General features: G+C 34.7%; 2 protein-coding genes and 1 pseudogene across 2 annotated transcripts; 2 read left to right on the forward strand and 1 right to left on the reverse strand.

The window, feature by feature from the left end:
- The first annotated feature begins 252 nt into the window (after positions 1-252).
- On the forward strand, positions 253-3,161 carry LOC114738513 (probable ubiquitin-conjugating enzyme E2 C). Its single transcript, XM_028926582.1, has 6 exons — positions 253-421; positions 835-862; positions 1,732-1,962; positions 2,121-2,184; positions 2,268-2,327; positions 2,810-3,161. The coding sequence occupies exons 1-6, from the start codon at positions 282-284 to the stop codon at positions 2,863-2,865; spliced, it is 579 nt and encodes a 192-aa protein (XP_028782415.1). The 5' UTR covers positions 253-281; the 3' UTR covers positions 2,866-3,161.
- Positions 3,162-6,959: 3,798 nt separating this feature from the next.
- Positions 6,960-11,282, reverse strand: LOC114738511 (rhomboid-like protein 19). The gene is made up of 8 exons (XM_028926581.1): positions 11,152-11,282; positions 10,899-11,023; positions 9,634-9,694; positions 9,340-9,506; positions 8,607-8,712; positions 8,306-8,508; positions 8,078-8,215; positions 6,960-7,377 (listed from the first exon to the last, which is right to left on the reverse strand). The coding sequence occupies exons 1-8, from the start codon at positions 11,173-11,175 to the stop codon at positions 7,275-7,277; spliced, it is 927 nt and encodes a 308-aa protein (XP_028782414.1). The 5' UTR covers positions 11,176-11,282; the 3' UTR covers positions 6,960-7,274.
- Positions 11,283-14,982: 3,700 nt separating this feature from the next.
- Positions 14,983-16,558, forward strand: LOC114738512 (splicing factor YJU2-like; annotated as a pseudogene).
- The last annotated feature ends 3,030 nt before the right edge of the window (positions 16,559-19,588 follow it).

A 19,588-nucleotide genomic window follows, 5' to 3' on the forward strand; every position in this document is an offset into this window, starting at 1 on the left:
TTAATATTAAACTTTTAATAATTTAAGAAATGAAAAAAATGGGAAAAAATTGTCAAGAAGAATGAAACGCAACAATCAGTCCCCACCAGTCTCCACTGCGAAATCTGAAACGGAAAGTCGAAAACCAATTCCCATCTTCTAGTTTCACAAGTCGTTTCTGGGAAGCAAACTCCCTCTCTTTCTCTGGTTCCCGCTTTCTGGAGATTGAATCTTGGCCTTCTATCGATCCTTCGTCATCATCTTGGGCCTTAGTCGTCTTGATCTTGAATTCGATCGCTGCCATGGAGGTCCCGTCCAACTCCAGCTCCGACTACTTGTCGATCCCGCAGCAGCAGCATCGTCACCATCACGCGCCCGAACATCCATCTAACCCACCATCTGCTTCTCCTCACCCTGTGGACACCACCTCTGTTTCCCAGAGGTTTAATCAATCTCTTTTTTATTTCATGATTTCTCTGTTCTTCTCTTTGATCCTCCGGAATGGCCGGAACTTTATCAAGCCTTTTACAAGTTATGGTTCTGAATCTCCTTTTCTAAAAAAGAAATGGATTTGGCTGATGTTACTGAAATCACATACTGTAATTTTCAATTTATATGCTGTTTTGCGAAATTTAATCTAACGATTGTGGGGGACTTTGATTGTGGGATTATCTTGCCTTCTTGACATCATATGAATTTGAATTAAAAATTTGGTCACTTTGGTCACGCTTCACATCGCCAGGTGATACCCGAACCTTACTTTTACTGACATCTTCCCAGTTTAAAGTTTCTAAAATGAGCTTTTTTCTCGTCTGCCTTGGAGTGATGCTTTTATTCTTTTTGGTATGATTGCAGACTGCAGAAGGAGTTGATGTCACTCATGGTATGCGTCTCTGTCTCTCTTTTTCGGTTTAGCTTGAAGTCAGTGCCGTGATGTCTTCTCTTATCAAGCTTTCCCTGGTAGCAGGGGTTTGGGGCATTTAGTTATTAAGATTCCGTCTGCCTTGATATTTCTGCCTCAATTTCATATCATTGGGCACGTGTGGACTGTGGACTTTTATTGCGTCTCTGAATAAGTGAACATGAATTTACTATCTGATTTTCGCATTCCGCCCTTTTAGTGACAACACCCTCAGAAATTTATTGATTTATTTCTTGTGAGCTAGCTATAACAGACTAATTTTCTGATGGTTATTGATAGATGTACGTCTGCTTGTTAGTCCGCTGTGCGTTGATGGGTGAGAGGTTATTGGAATGATATTTCAAATAATTAATACATGCAATTGTGAACTGCTCCCAAGGACCTTTTTTTTTTTTTTTTTTTGGTTTGGAATTCTTGTTATTCGCAGCTTCCTCTCCTCCCCCCCCCCCCCGGGATGCTATATTTATATCACACTCTTGTAATAGGTGATCTTATAGCTTGTTTTCTGGAATGTGGCAATGACTCTGCAATCTACTTTGCTTGCATGCTGTCTAGCTGGAAATGTCTTGATGCTTATGAGCTTCAAATTATGAGTTGATTGCTGATAATCCCTCGGAAATTCAAGTTGCAATTTTAGCATAAGATTATATCTTTCTTTGAGATTTTTGGTCCTTTTAGCATTTTGTCATGAAGTCTGCATTTAACCACAAATGGACCTAAAATCTTCCGCTGAGTGTGCTTGAATATTAAGAAGCTAAGGTTTAACAGTTGACTATGGTGGATATTATTTGTCATAAGGTGCTATTATAAATGATGACTTTTCTCTTCAGATGAGCGGTGGAGATCTTGGAGTATCAGCTTTTCCTGATGGTGAGAGCATTTTTACATGGATTGGCACGATTGAAGGTGGAAAAGGAACTATATATGAGGGTTTATCGTATAAACTCTCCTTACGGTTTCCCCTGGACTATCCTTTTAAGCCGCCCCAAGTAAAGTTTGAGACCATGTGCTTTCATCCAAATGTTGACCAGTTTGGCAACATTTGCCTTGACATTCTTCAGGTACTGACTAGCTTATAAAAGGAATTGAAAAAATTGAAGCCACTGCTTGTTTATTGAAGGTTTTGGACCTTCCGTTTTTTTAGATATATCTTCTTTGATTATTATGCAACTACGTACATTGTTCCAGAGCCAATTGAAGCCTTATTTTGTCTTTGTAGGACAAATGGTCTTCAGCTTATGATTGTAGAACTATTCTTCTGTCAATTCAAAGTTTATTAGGAGGTCAGTTGGCGTTTTCCTATTCATGAATTTTGCATCGGCGTCTCAGCATTTGTTTGCCTGATCAAATTACTTTCTTGTGGCAGAGCCTAACCCAGAGAGCCCTTTAAACAGCTATGCCGCGACGCTTTGGAACAATAAAGAAGGTTGACTTCTTTTTTGTCAAATTTGCCAACCTTTGGTTTTGTTGTTGTTTCATGGAGTGTTTGAAGATGGCCTCTTACGACTTCATAGTTTGATATTCATTTTTCGATGGCTAACTCCTGGTTCTATCTTGTTAGCTAGGAGTTTCTCATTTGTATTAAGTACTACGATAGATCCATGACAACAGTTATGGTTCCTGAAATCTTTTGAAGCTCCATTACCATATTCCGGAGGGTAGTAGAATTTTGGTTCTCTATCTTCTAAGCTTGAAGCTCGAACATTAGATAGTACAAGAACACCATGAAGTGTCCCAGTGTTCTTGTACTTCTTGGGAGTGTTGCATCATGTTGAGTGCAAATACTTATTAAACAAACACTTTTGTGCTTCATTGGGCTCTTAATATTTGCGATGATGAGGCATGTAGATTTTCTGATTATAGAAATTTAAACGTGGGATGTATAATTTAATGCTTAATGCTTTGCAGATTACAGGAGAATGGTGCATAAACAATATTTTGCCGGAGAATCACTTGAAAGTTGACGGATACAATTTGAGTTGGACAGATCACCTTACTTTTCCACACGACAGTTGTAAAGCTCTGAAGTGAAATTCTTAAGGCCGGAAATTTGGCGATTTTTTATGTTGTGCTGCTATGTTTAGCAGAGATTACAAGGATCAGAAGTTCTCTGATAAAATGACTTGATATTTGTGTATAAAATTTGTAAAACTTTTTCTGCCCAAAGTGCCTCTAGATGTATACTTCTGGTGCATAATCTTTTTTTTATCTTTTTAAGAGAGATGCTCAGTCTTCATCAAAAAAGAGGGAAAATTGTATAGATGGCTTAGTAAGCACACCAAACTGATGAGATATGGCAGCCTATGGGGCCCGGTAGTGGAGAATTGCATCGTTGTCACAATTGAGGGCGGTTCTGGTTGCAGTTGTTCTGAAACGCTCACTTTATTTGAATATAAAAAAGTTATTTAAAAGTAAAGGCGGGCCTAAAAAATTAGGCCCTAGGTTCTTCTACTAGTGCCTTCTATTAAAAACAGTTTTGGTTGATGATCGGCTTTTGAAATCATGGATGGGCTTTTGAAATCATGATGCTGGATGGTGTGTTGGTTATCTTTACAAGTGTTTTTTAAAAACATTTTTTTACAAATTCAAGGTAAATTTTTTTTACATATTTACTTCATATGTTATAAAACTATGGTTTGATTTTCATCAAAACTATATTACAGTATAAAAGTTAATAATAATGGTAATCCTTAAAATAATTGTAATTTTGAAATGTTTTAATAGAAAATTGCAAGATTGATTAGATAATTTTTTTCAATGATCAAAATAAGGGAAGAAAATTATTTATTTTATAATTTTTAAACTCTGCACAAATTGTTGCTAAAAAGGTTTTATTTTAAATATTTTTAAATTAACATATTAAAAATTAATATGTCAGTATTTAAATGTTGGGTGTCTGAGTCGTCATTTTAAAATTGTTGACTTTAGCAATTTTCGTAACAGTATTAAGTTTAAAAAATTAAAAATATATTTTTTAAACCCTAAGATTAAAATTGGAAGAATCTCCAAAAAAAAAAACTTTTGAATTTTAAAATTTTAAATAAGTCTTGTGTATGACACTTTAATAACAATTGACAATATTTAAAAAATAAATAACAACATATTTTTATAATCAATCCTAATTTAGAATTTTGAAATTTTAAAAATATTTTTTTTTGCAATTATCCCATTAAAATAATACCTTTTTTTTTACCAGCATTAAATTAATTTTTTAAAGTAGGGAGGCACTAGGCTCTCCCTCCGTGTGGGATAAGAAGACTGATATCATACGTTTATCTATGGAAAAATGACATTAAGGTCCCATAGAACTAAATATACAGCAAAAAAGGTCCCATGAAATGTCATAATTGTTTTGAAGTCCTAAAGGGACTTAAATGTAATTTTCAGAATGTTGAAACGACTCTCTTGTCCTAGCTATCAGAAACAAAGACTGTGAGTTGGGTGAGAAGTTTCCTGCGCAGTATGGTTGAGAGAGAAGACATTGCGAAAGAAGGAAGGAGCCATTGATGATGAGGTATCTTCTTCATTACCATTAGTGAACTCTTTTATGTGAATCTCCACAAATCTTCAGGTCTGGAACTTTCTTTCCTCTCCTCTCCTACCTTTCTTAACAGATTGTGTATTTTTTGGAAATAGGAAATCAAAAAATCATTTTTGCCTTGGTATTGCAAAGCTTTTTTTTTGTGTGTGTAGGATTTACAAGTTAATTGATGGGAAAGCTGTGTTTTCGGTCGGTGTGTGTTGGTAATTTAAGTTAGGGTGTGTAGAATGATTATGAGTGCTTTTTTTTAGGTTGCTTATGGGTGGTTTTGCTTTTTCTGATGTTAGTTTAGTGGCAAAGGAAGAAAAAGATAAAAATTAGTGTGGGTAGAAACCTTAGCACAAAATGAGATATTGTGTTGTCAATCATGCCGCGATAGTTGTTAATGTGTGCCATAACTGTTGTCAACGTAACTCCTTGATTTGCCATTGACAATTGCGTGATTCTTGATGTAAGTTTAAATTACTAATGGCGAGTATGTCTGGAAATCATATATTTTGCTTTGTTCACATAGGGAGAAAGTTTATAAATGATAGAGAAGACGATATGAGATATGTGAGAGGTAGTGTAAGAACAACAAATATAAAGGAGGGCACAAGTTATGAAGAATTGAAAGAAATTATATCATCAATTGTTGGAAAAGAAACACATCGTTTCATGTTCAACCAATAAGAACCAGTAAAAACCAAGGTAACCCGCTGGTTAAGATGGGTTACTCGGTTTAATGATTTCAATCTTCCACCGTCAAGAAACAACATTGTTTCATGTTTAAAAAAATTAAACACAGTGAATATTTGGAGAAAAAACTGAAAGAAAGAAAAGAAACTCTAAATCTCTTTGCCAGTCTGTCTAAAATGCTAGAACTCATCTGTGTTCGTCGTTGCTAAGCATGGTTGTGACATCTCACTCTTCACTTCTTGCTCTGTCACCGTCATTCGCACTCCATGGTTGTCAGTACCATCTATCTTCATCTTAGTATTTGACTCACAGACTCAGCTCATGTTGTCCATGGCTTGCAAGTGCAGAACAGTAAAACAAAAAGCAGGCAGTGTGTGACTTAGTGGATCCGTGTGGCAGGAGGGAAAGAGTGGATCAAAAAAAAAAAATATGAAACTTGAAAGAGTAAACCAAGCCACACGAATGAGAATAGAAGATGTGAAATAAAAGTGAAAAAAAAAAAAAAAATGTATGAAGAGGAGAGAGAATTAAAAAATAAATTAATTAATTAAGTATTACTTTTTTGGGGTTAAATAGGAATATTTTTACACATTTAAATTAAATTAAATTATTTTAATTATTACTAGTCTAACTCGGTCTGACTTTGATCTAACCCATTAATCCTTAACCCAATGTCTTAACCAGTTTACTAACCGGTCCTGGTTTTTTGTTCCTCAAGAATGACACAAGCATTGCCATTGGCTTCATCCGCCCACTTATACACCTGTCTAAGAATTTGAAACGCACTATACACACCACATCGCGTGCAGCCCTGCAAGTGTATGAAATCAGTAGATACACTAAGCTGACAGGTGTTTAGGTAGAAATAAAACTATGGTTTTAAAAGTGTTTTTACGATATACAAAATAAATATGTGAAGGAGTTTGTCTCGATTTACTAAAAAGTGATTCTAAAAAGTGTTTCTGGGTTTACCCAAACACCCCTATGTATTGCCAGTTTTTGACAAAAACATAAGGCCGCGTGTTTTGATAAAAATGATAAAAGCGAAAACAATGGTGCTTATTCTCTACCCACTTTTTTCTCAAGTAAAACACTCCAATCTTTTTTTAAAATAGTATATTCAGTATTCTAAATTAGAATTAGAACATTGAATGTAATTTAAAAAGTAAAATTAGGAATGCTGAATATATCAAAACAATAAGATCAGGTGCTAAATATTCTATGAAAAAGGATCAAAATGCTAGATGCACCTTCTTAAATTTTAAGGTGCCGGTTGTTCTCCGCAAAGGTGCAAACATTAACATGATTTCTAACCAATGACTTTCCACCTAGACATGCCATTTGTCTCAGTTAAACATGCTTCTCTCTCTACGCTTTGGATTTGGAAGTGTTTAGATTAGTTTTTAAAAAGTGATTTTGCAGAATTCAAAACATGTAAAAAAGGCACTACAAATATGGAAGAAAGTATTATATCAACTTGCGTAAAAACATTTTTTTTTTTTCAAATGCCCCTGCTAGTTTCGAAGTCACAGTGCGGCAATTTTGTCACGACATTAGTCTAGTATATATTCTTTTTTTGTTCGCAGAAAAAAAGTCGTTTTTTTTTGGGCCAAGTACTCTAATAGTCTAAGATTGGATATTGGATAACAGGTGCTCTTTATTATGATTCAACTGCATGTTCTCTACTAGTAAACTGCGGCATTCATGATTTTCCAGAAAAAGCGTTTCTTTTGGCAAAATACTGTGATAGAACAGAATATCTTAAGGTCTTGTCACGTTGATTTGGTTCTTCTGGCAAGAATTCTACATGGGCTAAGGCAAGAGACCAGAGAGTGGGGGTTGGGGAAATTAACAATTCTAAGAGGCTATTTAGTAAATATACACAATGACGGTATTTCTGTTAGTGGATTACTTATGTGAGGTTCAAATGTGAACATCATAAACTACATTTTGAAAAGACCCAAAAAAAGAAAAGAATTGGATTAAAATGCAAATTAGTAACATTTATTTCGAAGTTCCACGGGCCCGATCTCAATTTTGAAAGCTTCTTCCTGGTCACCAATACCTCCCATGTGGCCGTGAGGTGGCCACATCAAATTCTTCCAGCGAGTTTTCTACAACACCAACAATCTGCATAATCTAAAGAAATCGGAATCATACATTCTCAGCAGCATCAGTTCGTGACTCTCCAGCACTGTGTGAAGTCGCCAACATCTTGGCAGCCAACCTTTCTTCCAGAGCTCGGGCACCTCTCTCTCTGCAAGAAGAATAGTCCCATTGATAGGTTCCTTTACACAGTGATTATTTACTACATAACGCTGTCACCATTGGTATAGCTTTTATTTTGCCACGATAGAACACAAATTTAATCAAGGCAATAGCAAGCAATGTTTCAAATTAGAAACAAATTGTCCCTTGGAACAAAATTTGATCAGCTATATTTAGGTGACCGCTATTTGTCAGACAGAAGTTGCTATGTCTTCAGACCAAGACAAAAGGCGTGTATTCTGTTTCCATGGTAGAGCAGTATCAAGCAAACGAAGGACATGTTTTGTTACCCTTATCTTCTATTTATTAATTATTCATTCAGCATTACAAAGGTTATATGCAAGCTATATATTGAGTGTATATATATATATATATAAAATAAAAATTAACCACTCTTCCGTGGTAAAATTAAACAAGAAAAGAAACAAAGCAAAAAACAAAAGAAACAAGAAAGAAACTTTTTTCCAATAATTTTTTTCTCCCTTTTCTTTTTAGCTGAAGATAACACTCAGTCAGTCAATCCTACAGGTAAAGAAATATAAGTAAGACGCAAAAGAAAAATGACAGACCTACAACTCCATTATTTAGTCACCTGATAGCTACCTTAAGAAATCATTTCAGTTCGAATGTCCATCTGAGGATGGATTGATATACTCAATTAATATTAAAGCACAGTAAAGTGACATTACCGTCTCCTGGATGCCTCAGAGGGGTCAGAACCCGGCAAAGGTTCACCCCCAAGAGTGTGACCTTGGGGATCATTAGAGGCATCAGATCTTCCACAGAGCATGCGATGAAATATTGACGCAATAGGGTCTATGACTGGTCTGTGAGAAGAGGAAAAATGAAAATGAGAAAAGTGCTTAAAGCGAGAGGAGTCAGAAGTCTTGGAATAGTATACTAAAACAGTAACTTACCTCAAAAATTCTGGGAAAAATGTGGAGAAAGCAAAGTCGTCACTTGGGTCACCCTTAAGTTTTGTCTCTACTCTCCTCTGCCAGTACCTAAGGTAAATCCAGCTAATGTACGTCCCAAATATTACAGTGGGAAGATATGATACTGCCTCTAGTGTCCAGAAGCTCAAAGCAATCGAAAGAAGTAAAGCAATGGATGGTAACCACTGAAAAAGGTTTAAAAGTGGTGTCATTCAGGTTACAGGATAGACTTCATCCTTCTAAAAAGTAACAGATTAGAGACAAGAAGGAAAGAGTATCAGACCTTCACTTTTATCTTAAGGAGAGGCAGTTCTTGATCCGGCATCATCTGCTTGATGCCAACCAAGAAGCCAGAAAGAACTCCATGAAATCCAGAAAATGGCATATACCTAGAAAAATGTGAAAGAGGGAAAATCAAAAGTTGCTGCCAGAACAAGTGCAAAATGTCAAAAAGAACCATATCATACAAGGCAAAAAGATAAAAAAGAAACAAATCGACAATCCAGAATTAACAAAAGTAGCATAGTTTTTTTTAAAAGCTTAACATATGATTAAGCCTAAAAGCATTGGACTAATAAATTTTCCCAAATATTAAGAAAGGATGCAAGCGATCAAGCTGCCTTTATTTACCACAGCATGACAGAATGTAGTGCAATTTCAATGTGCTGAAAGACCTAACAACTAATTGGAAGATAAGTCTAACGAGTTTAGGGGGTGTGTTAACAGATGAGTTCCTATTATGGTGATGATCCTAGTTATCTCCCAGAATCATCCCATTTTTCCTCTGGGGATGGGGAAGTTAATTTAGCTTCCGATTGATTTGAAACACAAGATCAGGAGTTCATATAATTTCAGCCATCAGAATGTTATGAATGAAAGAAAGGAATAAAATGAATAAAGTGTATTTAACAGACAGACAGAAATTTAATACACCGGAAGAAAAAAATGCACAGATTGCAGCTTAAGCAACAGACAGAAAATATCATCTCAGATGAATCTAGATTTCATACACTTACAGGTAAATTTCTTGTCTTGTAATATAGTACAAGGCAATGGCGGTGATGAAAATACACACAGAAGTCAGAAAGTTAACCACAAAAATGAACTTTAAAAATTCCCTGGAACCCCATACAGGTTCAAGCAGCTTTCCAATGAAAAGGAGACCAATGGTGCTGACAATTGCCTGTAGAAATGAATTATCACCAGCATTAACTTTGAGGTGTCATATAAAGATACCGGTATAATGACAAAATGCAATTCATGCAGTACACAGGCATAATTAGAAGTAATCGTAAGTGCATACAGCATACCCCATAAATGGATTGTTCAATATAACCAGCTGAAATCAGGTTCCAGGCAAAAGGGATAGTTCTGCAAAATGTATCAAACGGAAAAGAATTGAGTCATCCAACAAACAAATTTAAATTTTCAACATTAGCAGTTTTGTCACACTTTGGACAAACGTGAAACAACCATAGTTGCCTAGAAAAAGCCATGTCTCCAACCACATCTGTATATAACATTATCAACACAAGCAATTAAATAGAATCCAAAATTCATTCAGATATGCATCATTAAACTCAAAAACACAAAGCTTTTTTAAAAAAAAAAAAAAACAAGAACTCCAATCATAGAGTTGAAGAATAATTATAATGATGACTGATTATATTTATTCTATCATAAGTGAGTCTCATGTTTCTTATGAGTTCAATTTATAACACTGTAATCTGGCCATTATAAAAAAATAAACAAATAGAAGAAGTTGACAATGTTAACTCTTTTATCACATCATCATTAGAAGACAATAATCGACTAAAACACTTTCAGTCAAGTATCATGTGGTAAAGCAATCCGGTTCAGAACAAAAATATCTCAACCTTCAAAAGCATTGCATTACAGCCATCTCACTACAGTCAAATTTCACTCTACCCCCCAAATTACATTTTCCTGGACCAAAAAGGCAAAATAGAGTTTATAGAACAGTCCACTGGCCGCTTCCAGAAGGAGAAATAATTCAGTTTCAGCCTAAAAATTTGAGGAAAACTTCCCTTCCGGTAGTAAGGATCAACATCGGCTGCAGAAAAAATGACAGTCCAAACAGAGAAGCAAACAAAACTTGGCCAAGCAAAATTCAGAAACTCGACCATGCTCACCATGGAATTTTAGGATACTATTGGGAGCGTTTGAGCTTTTAGAGCATGTCAGATGCACAATGATTTCAAGTACAATGAAAAACCACCCATTCCAAAGTCCACTCACCGCGAAACTGTTGAGTGGTAATCACAACAACGCAAACAAAATTTTAATTAAAAACCACAAACTTAGATGCCGCTTGAACGCAACTCAAGACAGTTAATTTCGATCATTCAATAGGCAATAAGGAAAAACTGATAGCATAGATTAGATGCAAATTACAATCCAATGTACAAACTAATGCTATTTAAGTTGTTGATCCAAGACAGAAATTTGAAGCAATCCCATCATTTATTGCTGTTGATAGTCCCTCACTGATCATCACTCAGGCCGAAATTCTATACCACAAAATTTGAGCAGCACGCATTAGATCAAACCATACCTGGCGGGAATAAGGGCTAGGTAAGCAACAGCTGAAGGGAAAACCTGAATCGCAATGTGACCACCCACCAGTACCACCGCTAGGCCTTTGCACAAACGAGTAAACCCAGAAAAAAGGCTCGTGCCCTGCCGGAGTGAGAAATATCGCGAATCAAAATGCTTAGCAAACAATCACCAAAAGAAGTTGAATTCCAAGATCTGAAACGAAAGAGCTCAAAATATGAAAATCGAAGAGAGAGAGATCCGCATCGTACCCCGGAGAGAGCGGGAGTGCTCATGGCTGCTGAGGATGTGAGCGCGGATTGACGTCAGTTGCTGAGATAACAGGGATTACAGAAAATGAAGATCAGAGGGCTTTTGGGAAACGGAAGAGAGAAGTAACGTCTACTGATGGGAGCTCGGGTTTGTCACATGATTCATTCAGCATTTCAAGTCGGTCTCAGGATCGACGATCTATGATCTCTGTCTAACGCGTTCTAAATGCCTAACGATTATTGTCCATCATGCGCGCCTGATGCACACTAATCCTGACTGTTGAATCTGTAAAACTAATCTGGAGAGTCATAAAAGGAAAACGACATCGTTGCTATAATGCATCCTGGCCGTTGAAATTTTTTTCCTAATCGTGGCCATAGATCCCTAATAAATTTATATTTTTTCTCAACATTGATATCTTTTTATTTGAAACAATCTTATTTAAATTACAATTTAACACTAAATGTGATCACCTATCTCATAAAAAAATTGAATGTTGATTCACTAAGTTGTGAAACGCTAACCTCTACTGAGGGGGTATTTGGATAGAAATAAAACCATAGTTTCAGAAGTAATTTTACGGTCGACGAAGTAAATATGTAGAGGGGTTTATCTCGATTTGTAGAAAAGTGCTTTTAAAAAGCACCTATGAACTCATCCAAACACTTTCTAAATTATATATACACTCGTATCCCATATGTTTTACCGATACAAAAAATTTCCTCTAATTTAAAAGGGATAATTAATCCACAGCTCCTTATAGTTTTAACTAATTTTGAATCAGGTCCTTATACTTTCACCTGTTTTTAATTAAGTCCTTGTATTTATTTTTCTTTTTATCAAGTCCTTATAAGTTCACCTTATTTTTAATTAAGTCCCTGAATTTTTTATTCTTTATTTTATAAATTCTAATAGTACTATTATATAAACATAAAATAGTATATATTATTTATATTAGTTTATAAATAATAATATTCTAAAGATATTGAATTATTATAATGATTTTAATTTTTTCAGCAAAAAATTAATTGTTCTAAAAAATATTCCTGAATTAATTAATTCTATTACTTTTTTATTACATAATTATTAATTTAATTTAATTATTAATATTTTATATTTCAGTATTAATCTATTTAATTAAGTTTTATTTTAATAAATAAAAATTAAAACTACATGGACTTGATTAAAAATTTAGTGAAATTATAAGGACTTAATTAAAAGAAAAATAAATATAAGGACCTAATTAAAAAAAGATAAAGTATAAGGACCTGATAAAAAGAAAAAAAACTATAGGGACCTGATTCAAAATTCGTTGAAACTATAAGGACTCGTGGATTAATTAACCCAATTTGAAAATATATGTAAACTTCACTTGGAACTAAGCTGTACCTCATCCAAGCCTATCGACAACTAATTATTCAATTATGACAATTGATTTCAGTTTAATCGAATGGAAAAAGTTGGCTTTTCTGCTTGATATGGTATTACCAAAATAAAAAATATTAATTGCCATCAGAGTCTTAGATATTCAGGTCATGATATTTTGATTATTGTGAAACTTCAAAATAATATATAGATTAAAATATACATTTGGTCTTTTAGATTTATGTAAGATTTCAATTTGACTCCTTAACTTTAAAAAGTATACTTTTAGTCTTTTAATCCTAAAATTATTAATCTTAAATTATGTTTTTTTTTACAATCATAGTTGTTTTGAAAATTAAACTTAATATGTTAATATTTAATAATATTTTATCAACATTCAATAGTTCAATATTGTCATTTTTTATTAACAGTTTTAGGATTAGAGAATTAAAAGTTTACTTTTTAATGTTAATGGACTAAAATAAAATATTGTATAAAATTAAAAGACTAAAAGTATATTCTAATATAATATATTGTGAAAGTTAGAAACTTTCATTTTTAAATTTTTAATAGAAAATAAAGCATCGATCCAGTTTTTAGTTCTATTGGGTCAGTTGACCAATTTACCTAATTTGATATTCAATGGATATATGAACTTTTTATTTTACAATATATATATATATACACATAATTTTTTTTGGCCAGAAATATACATGATGGCTTTAATTTATAGAAAATACAGTAAATAAGTTTTTTTATTTATGAGAAATTTTTTTAATTTTTTTGTACATGATGTATATTTTATTTTTTTTAATGATATTAATTATTTTTTAAAATTTTTCTGCAATATTGTTTTATGAAAGCACACAATTAAAGGAGAAGAATCGTAATAATTAAAACAAATTTGATATTTCATATGATATTGGCAAAAAAAAAAATTCACATGATAATATCTACAAGTAATAAAATACATAGCCAATGTCACAAAATATAAATACACACATACAATGCATTTTTGTGTAACTAATATGCATAATTTTCCTATCCCTTAGATTGTCCAGCACCTTTGTTGGAAGTATTGGAAGAAGAGGGATTTATGTTGTTAGGTACTAAAAAATGGAGATAGAAATATGCAGAAGTTAAGGGAAAATTGTTAATTTTAATAAAAATCAAATTGCATAGTACATCAAGATGCCAAATATAACTTCCACTCTCTTGCATTACAACTTTTTTAGTACCCTGTGCAAATATCTACATTGCTCTTCTTTCTTATTAGGTGAGTGTCCATCTTCCATAGCTTGAACAATATCCAATCAATTCTTAGCAGGTGAAAGTCCATCTTCTATAGCTTCAACAATGACAGCCATTACCTGCAATGATAATTCAGAATCAAGTAATTCAGTCATTCAATCCAACAAGTTATTTATTTATTTATTTGTTTCATATAATCAACTCAAACAGAATATACCTACGGAGAGTTTATCTCACATATCTCTCATGCTTGCTCCCCCATATAAAGATGCTTCACTATCAGTCTTAAGAGTTTGATTTCTTTTTGTTCAATCCAGCAAGTTAAGTGCCTGCTTTTCTTATTATGATGGCTGAGATGGAAGCAAGTTCTGATTATAGCAATTTTGAATTGTACGATGTGATACCTGACTTCAGCTACTTCAATATGACAACAAGATCTGTTTCCTTCAAAATGGAAACATGTTTTGTTTAATATATAGTTAGTTCAATATGGCCATGGCATCTCTCGATTGCTGTAGCTAATTTCTTCAGTATTATGACACAGAGATCAGGTATATTCTGCCAAATTTAGTTAGTCCAAATATTTTATATCACTTGCGTCTCAAAACAACCAGCAAGCATCTTTTGCAGACACTCAACAACATCTTTACCTCAAAAAGTTTCAAGTTCGAATGTTTGGCTAAAACGTCCAGGGCAGCAGGTATTGGCATACTCCTACAAAGACACACAACTTAAAACTTCAGCATAGGTGGTTGGTTCCCATATTCAAATCTCAAATGTAGCTAATTAAAGAATTAGACTGAGGTTTGAATATAGTTATCAGGTTTTTCATTAGAACTATACATGTGCAGAAACTTTTCTAAAGGTCAGTAATGTAGGGATCGTGCATACTTATAACTTCCATCGGAGAGATTGACGGGAAACCTAATGATAATGCAAGTCCTCGAGCTTTTTTCCCCCCAAAACAGATCGGCATATTCTATCAGCACTAACCTTTATGCAGAAGATCATAACATTTGTCTATAAAATACTACCAAATTAAATGTACCAAAAGTTAAACCAATCGAAGTCATATATGTGCAGCATGAAGGAAAAAACGGGGAAAATCATTTGAGCAAATAAGCACTCAATAGTCAAAGAATGAGGAAGGGAGTGATGGAGAAGAATGACGAAGATACAGAGTAAGAGGTGTAATATAGATTACCCAACCATGGGGAACCGCGGAGCTTCCTGTCTGCGTGGGAAATCCCTGTTCCGAAGGGTTGGCCGTGATAGGATGTGGCAGAACGTGAAATCGGCTGGGCGAGGTCAGAATTTAAAAGCTTCATGAGGCTTTTTGTGAGCTCTCAGATCAACCGGACGGATAGAATTTAAATTTTCCGAGGGACAATGAGAAAAAGGCCGCTGAGAGGATCCAGACCCGAACCTCCCTCCTCTTCGACAGGACCCTTTTCTCTTTCCCCTCTGAAGCTCCGCCGACGCATTCGCCTGGCGCTTTCGATTACGCACATCGCTTGCCCAGTCCGACGAATCCTTCTCAGTGAGAGTTCGTGGTGGGTAAGTTGCAATTTGTGGCCTTCTCTTCTTTTCTTTTTGATAGCACAAGAAGCTATTTTATCCCCGCATCTACGTCTTTCTGGCGACTCTCTTATTATCGGTGAAGCTTGAGCTCTGAAGACTACGTTTCTCGACGATCCTGTTATCATCGTGTTTTGCTTCGATTTGTGGCATGATGCTTCCCATGAGCATCAGATGCAATACTTGTGGGAATTATATCTATAGAGGCACCAAGTTTAACTCTCGAAAGGAAGATGTGATAGGCGAGATGTACCTGGGAATTTAAATATTCAGGTTTTACTTTAAATGCACTAAGTGCTCAGCTGAGCTGACGACCAAGACCGATCCGCAAAATTCTGATTATGTTGTGGAATGTGGGGCAACGAGGAATTTTGAACCCTGTCGTGCATAGGATGAAGATGAAGGAAAGGTGAAACAGAAGAGGGAAGCTGAAGAGATGGGAGATGCCATGAAATCCCTAGAAAATAGAACTTTGGACTCTAAAAGGGAGATGGACATCCTAGCAGCCCTTGATGAGATGAAGTCTATGAAGTCGGGGCATGCCACTGTCTGTGTTGATGCAATGCTGGAGGCCTTGCAACGCACAGCAGCTGACAAGGAGAAACAGCTGGAAGAAGAGGACGAAGCACTGATAAAATCAGAGTTTTCTCAAGCAAATCAAAAGAACGTGGCAAGAATGCGGGATGAAGATTTAGAAACTGATCGTTTTATTGTTAAGCCTTCAAATGGGTTGGTGAAACATCTGACGATCATATCAAGAGAAGTAGAATGTCTGAAGAGCTTCCAAGCATAGCAACTGAAGCTCTGACAAAAGCTAATTTGGATAATTCTGGCAACCCAGAAAATTCGTAAGGTTCGGGGACTTTTGGGGGAGCAAAACCTTTTCATCCTTTCTTGAAGATCAACGTTGTCAAGAAAGCAGCCGAACCCAAAATTAGCACCAGTGGACTTCAATTCCTATGTCAAAGCTACAACAGCGATGACGATCAGTTTTAGTGTATGTTATAGAAAGAATTTCCGTTTATTTCTTTTTCTTTTCTTTTTTTTCCAAATAGGACTTGCTCCCATTCAATTGCGACCATAGTTTAACCATGGATGCATAGTTAATGAAAGATCGGAAATGTAACTTTGTTTGCAATGGTAGTGGGAATCTGACATAACCGAGAAATGCTTGTATATGCCCTTTTTGATTTGATTGTTGTAATATTTATTTTTGTATAATACGAAACAAAAGTGAGTCACACAGTAAATAAACTTTTTTAGAAGATTTCACACCATAAACAAACACCACACTCAAGTGGTTTGAGACACTTAGGGTGTGTTTGGATTAGCGGTGGAGAAGTAACTTTTTTTTTCAATCTGATTTTTACAGAAGTCAGATTGAGTAAAAGTCAGATAGGATAATGTGATTTATGTTTGGATTGGGTTTTAAAAAAAGCCAGTTTGAGAAGCTGAAACTTGTTTGGATGATAAATGTAAAAGTAAATTTGGATGTAAAGTGACTGAAAAGGACATAAATTTTATTAAATGACATATATATATTATGTACATAATGTGAAAATTTTAAGAGAAATATTAAAATTAACAAATTATAAAAATAAAAATAGCTCTAACGTACTTAATTAGATATGTTTAATGGATAAAAAATGTATATAAATTTTAAATAATAAAAATAAATACAATGATGCAGATATATTTGAATAATCCCTTGAGATTAGAGATATTTGGACTAACTTATTTGAATATAAGATTTTAGATAATGAAATAACAAACAAAAAGATACCTTAACAGAAAATAAAGAAGGTTCTGGCTTTTTTTTTTTAACCCCAAAATCTCTAATCAATTCTCCTCACTCCACCGCTTGCCTTCTCCACCCCTCCCCAACCTTGCCTCTATCAATTCGTCCTTGATGGCAGCAGCAATAATCATTCACAGCCTCTCCCCACCTCAGCGTCTCAAAATCCCTCTCAAACCTCAGTGTCTCAAAATCCTTCGGAGATGAATAATCATTCACAGCCTCTCCCCACCTCAGCGTCTTATAATTTCACAGACCCACCATTGTATCTCTAAGATTCTTTTGCTTCTTCTCTGGCGAAGAAAAACAGAGCATCTCAAGGACGAATTGATATGAACGAACGGCCACAGTCCACCCACTCCCACACAAGAACCGGAACTAATGAGATGGTGTAACACGGTGGGAGACGGCGGCGACAATGGACGGCGACGCTAGCTTCAATCGAGCAAAGGAAGAGGAAGAACAACCGAACGAACTGGAAGAACTGACCGAACGACCACACTCCACCCACTCCCACACAAGAACCGGAACTGATGAGACGGCGGAGACACGGCGGGAGACGGCAGGCGCACGGCGGGGATATGGCAGAAGACGTCGCGAGCAAGGCTCCCTTTTTCAGCTTCAGATCGCGTTTCAAAATGAGAGTGCGAGTGCGTGTGTGGTTTTTTTCTTTTAGCTAATAACTCAGACAAAAATCATGCAGAGGGTCAGGTAGGTAAAAATATTTAACACTCTACCAATGGTTTTCTCAAACGCACCAGCCTCCAAAAAAAAGCACCAGAAATCAACTTCTCCCATAAGTCCATCTGAGCCTCAGAAGTCAGATTAGCCCACTGTGAATCCAAACAGGTCAAAAACGCAGCCACATCAGAAGCCCGATGGAGACGCACGTTTGGGCCCCCAAACGTGATGCCAAACGGGCCCTTAGACTATGTTTGGATTGCAGTTGGAGAAGTCAAAAACACTTGAAAAGTATGAAACTGAGGTTAGTGGCTTATTGTGGTTCAGAAGATTGTTTAGATGATGCTTTTTTTCTAACTGACTTATGGGAAAAAGTAACTTTTTTAACCGACTTATCCAACGCAATCTAGGGGTGTGTTTGCATTAGCAGTGGAGAAGTAACTTTTTTTTCAATCTGACTTTTGCAGAAGTCAGATTGAGTAAAAGTCAGATAGGGTGATGTGATTTATGTTTGGATTGGGTTTTCAAAAAAGTCAGTTTGAGAGGTTAAAACTTGTTTGGATGATAAAAGTAAAAGTAAGTTTGCATGTAAAATGACTTAAAAGGACATGAATTTTATTAAATAATACATATCTCATATTAATTTGACTATTTTTTAAGAATTAAGGAAGAGAAAATTATTAAAATAAAGAAATTTAATTTATTATTAGAAAGAAATTATATATATAATGTGACCATTTTAAATGAAGTATTAAAAATTAAATAATTTTAAAAAAATTTAAGTTATATTAGAAAGAAATTGAAAAATAATAAAATACTTAATTAAATATATGTAATGGATAAATATATAAATTAGAAATCATACAAACATAGTATTTTTACACACGATACATCAAATAATTAATTAGATGCCATACATCAAATAACTAAAAGGCAACACGGACTTGCAGTCATGAGCGAGGCTTCAGATCGTATGTTGTGTGTGTTGTGTAAAGCCGAACTCTCTCTAATATTGAGCTGAGAGAAAATAAACATGCAGCAGGTTGGTAATAAAATTTAAGGTTGGTAATAAATATGTAACCGTTTTTTCCCTCAACGCCATCGTGCTCCAGAAAAAAGCCCTTGCATTGAGCTTCTGCCAGAAGTCCATCAGAGCTTAAGAAGTCAGATTGTGTAGATGTGGATCCAAACAAGCCCATGTGGAGAAGCTCAGTGGAGAAGCTCGTTTGGCCACGTTTGGAAGCCCAAACGTGATGCCAAACAAGCCCTAGATCAACTTTTCTAACTGACTTATGGAAAAATTGTACAAAACTTATGATATAATTAGTTATGTGATTTCATTTACTTTAATTAAAGACCAAATAAATTTTAATTTATATTCATGTTTGTCCATTATATATATTTAATTAATTATCTATAATGTGTTTTCAAATTTTTCTCCGTAACAAATATTTTTATTTTATAATCTCACAAATAAACTATTTATATTTTATCATAATAATTTTACGTATTTTTTTAAACTATTATCACATCAAAAATGTAAAACTTCAAACACTACTATTCAATAAAGTCCATGTCTTTTTCAGTCATTTTACAACTAAACTAACTTTTCTATTAATCATCCAAACAATTTTTAACTTTTTCAACTGACTTTTTATAAGCACCTATCCAAACATAAATCACATTACACTGACTTTTACTCTAACTTCAGTTACAAAAATCATTTGGACTAGAAGTCAGTTTTGCCCAATGCCAATCCAAACGTA

This window comes from Neltuma alba, unplaced genomic scaffold, assembly GCF_004799145.2.
Source record: "Neltuma alba isolate B1F8T4 unplaced genomic scaffold, ASM479914v2 tig00013600_pilon, whole genome shotgun sequence".
Lineage (NCBI taxonomy): Eukaryota > Viridiplantae > Streptophyta > Magnoliopsida > Fabales > Fabaceae > Neltuma > Neltuma alba.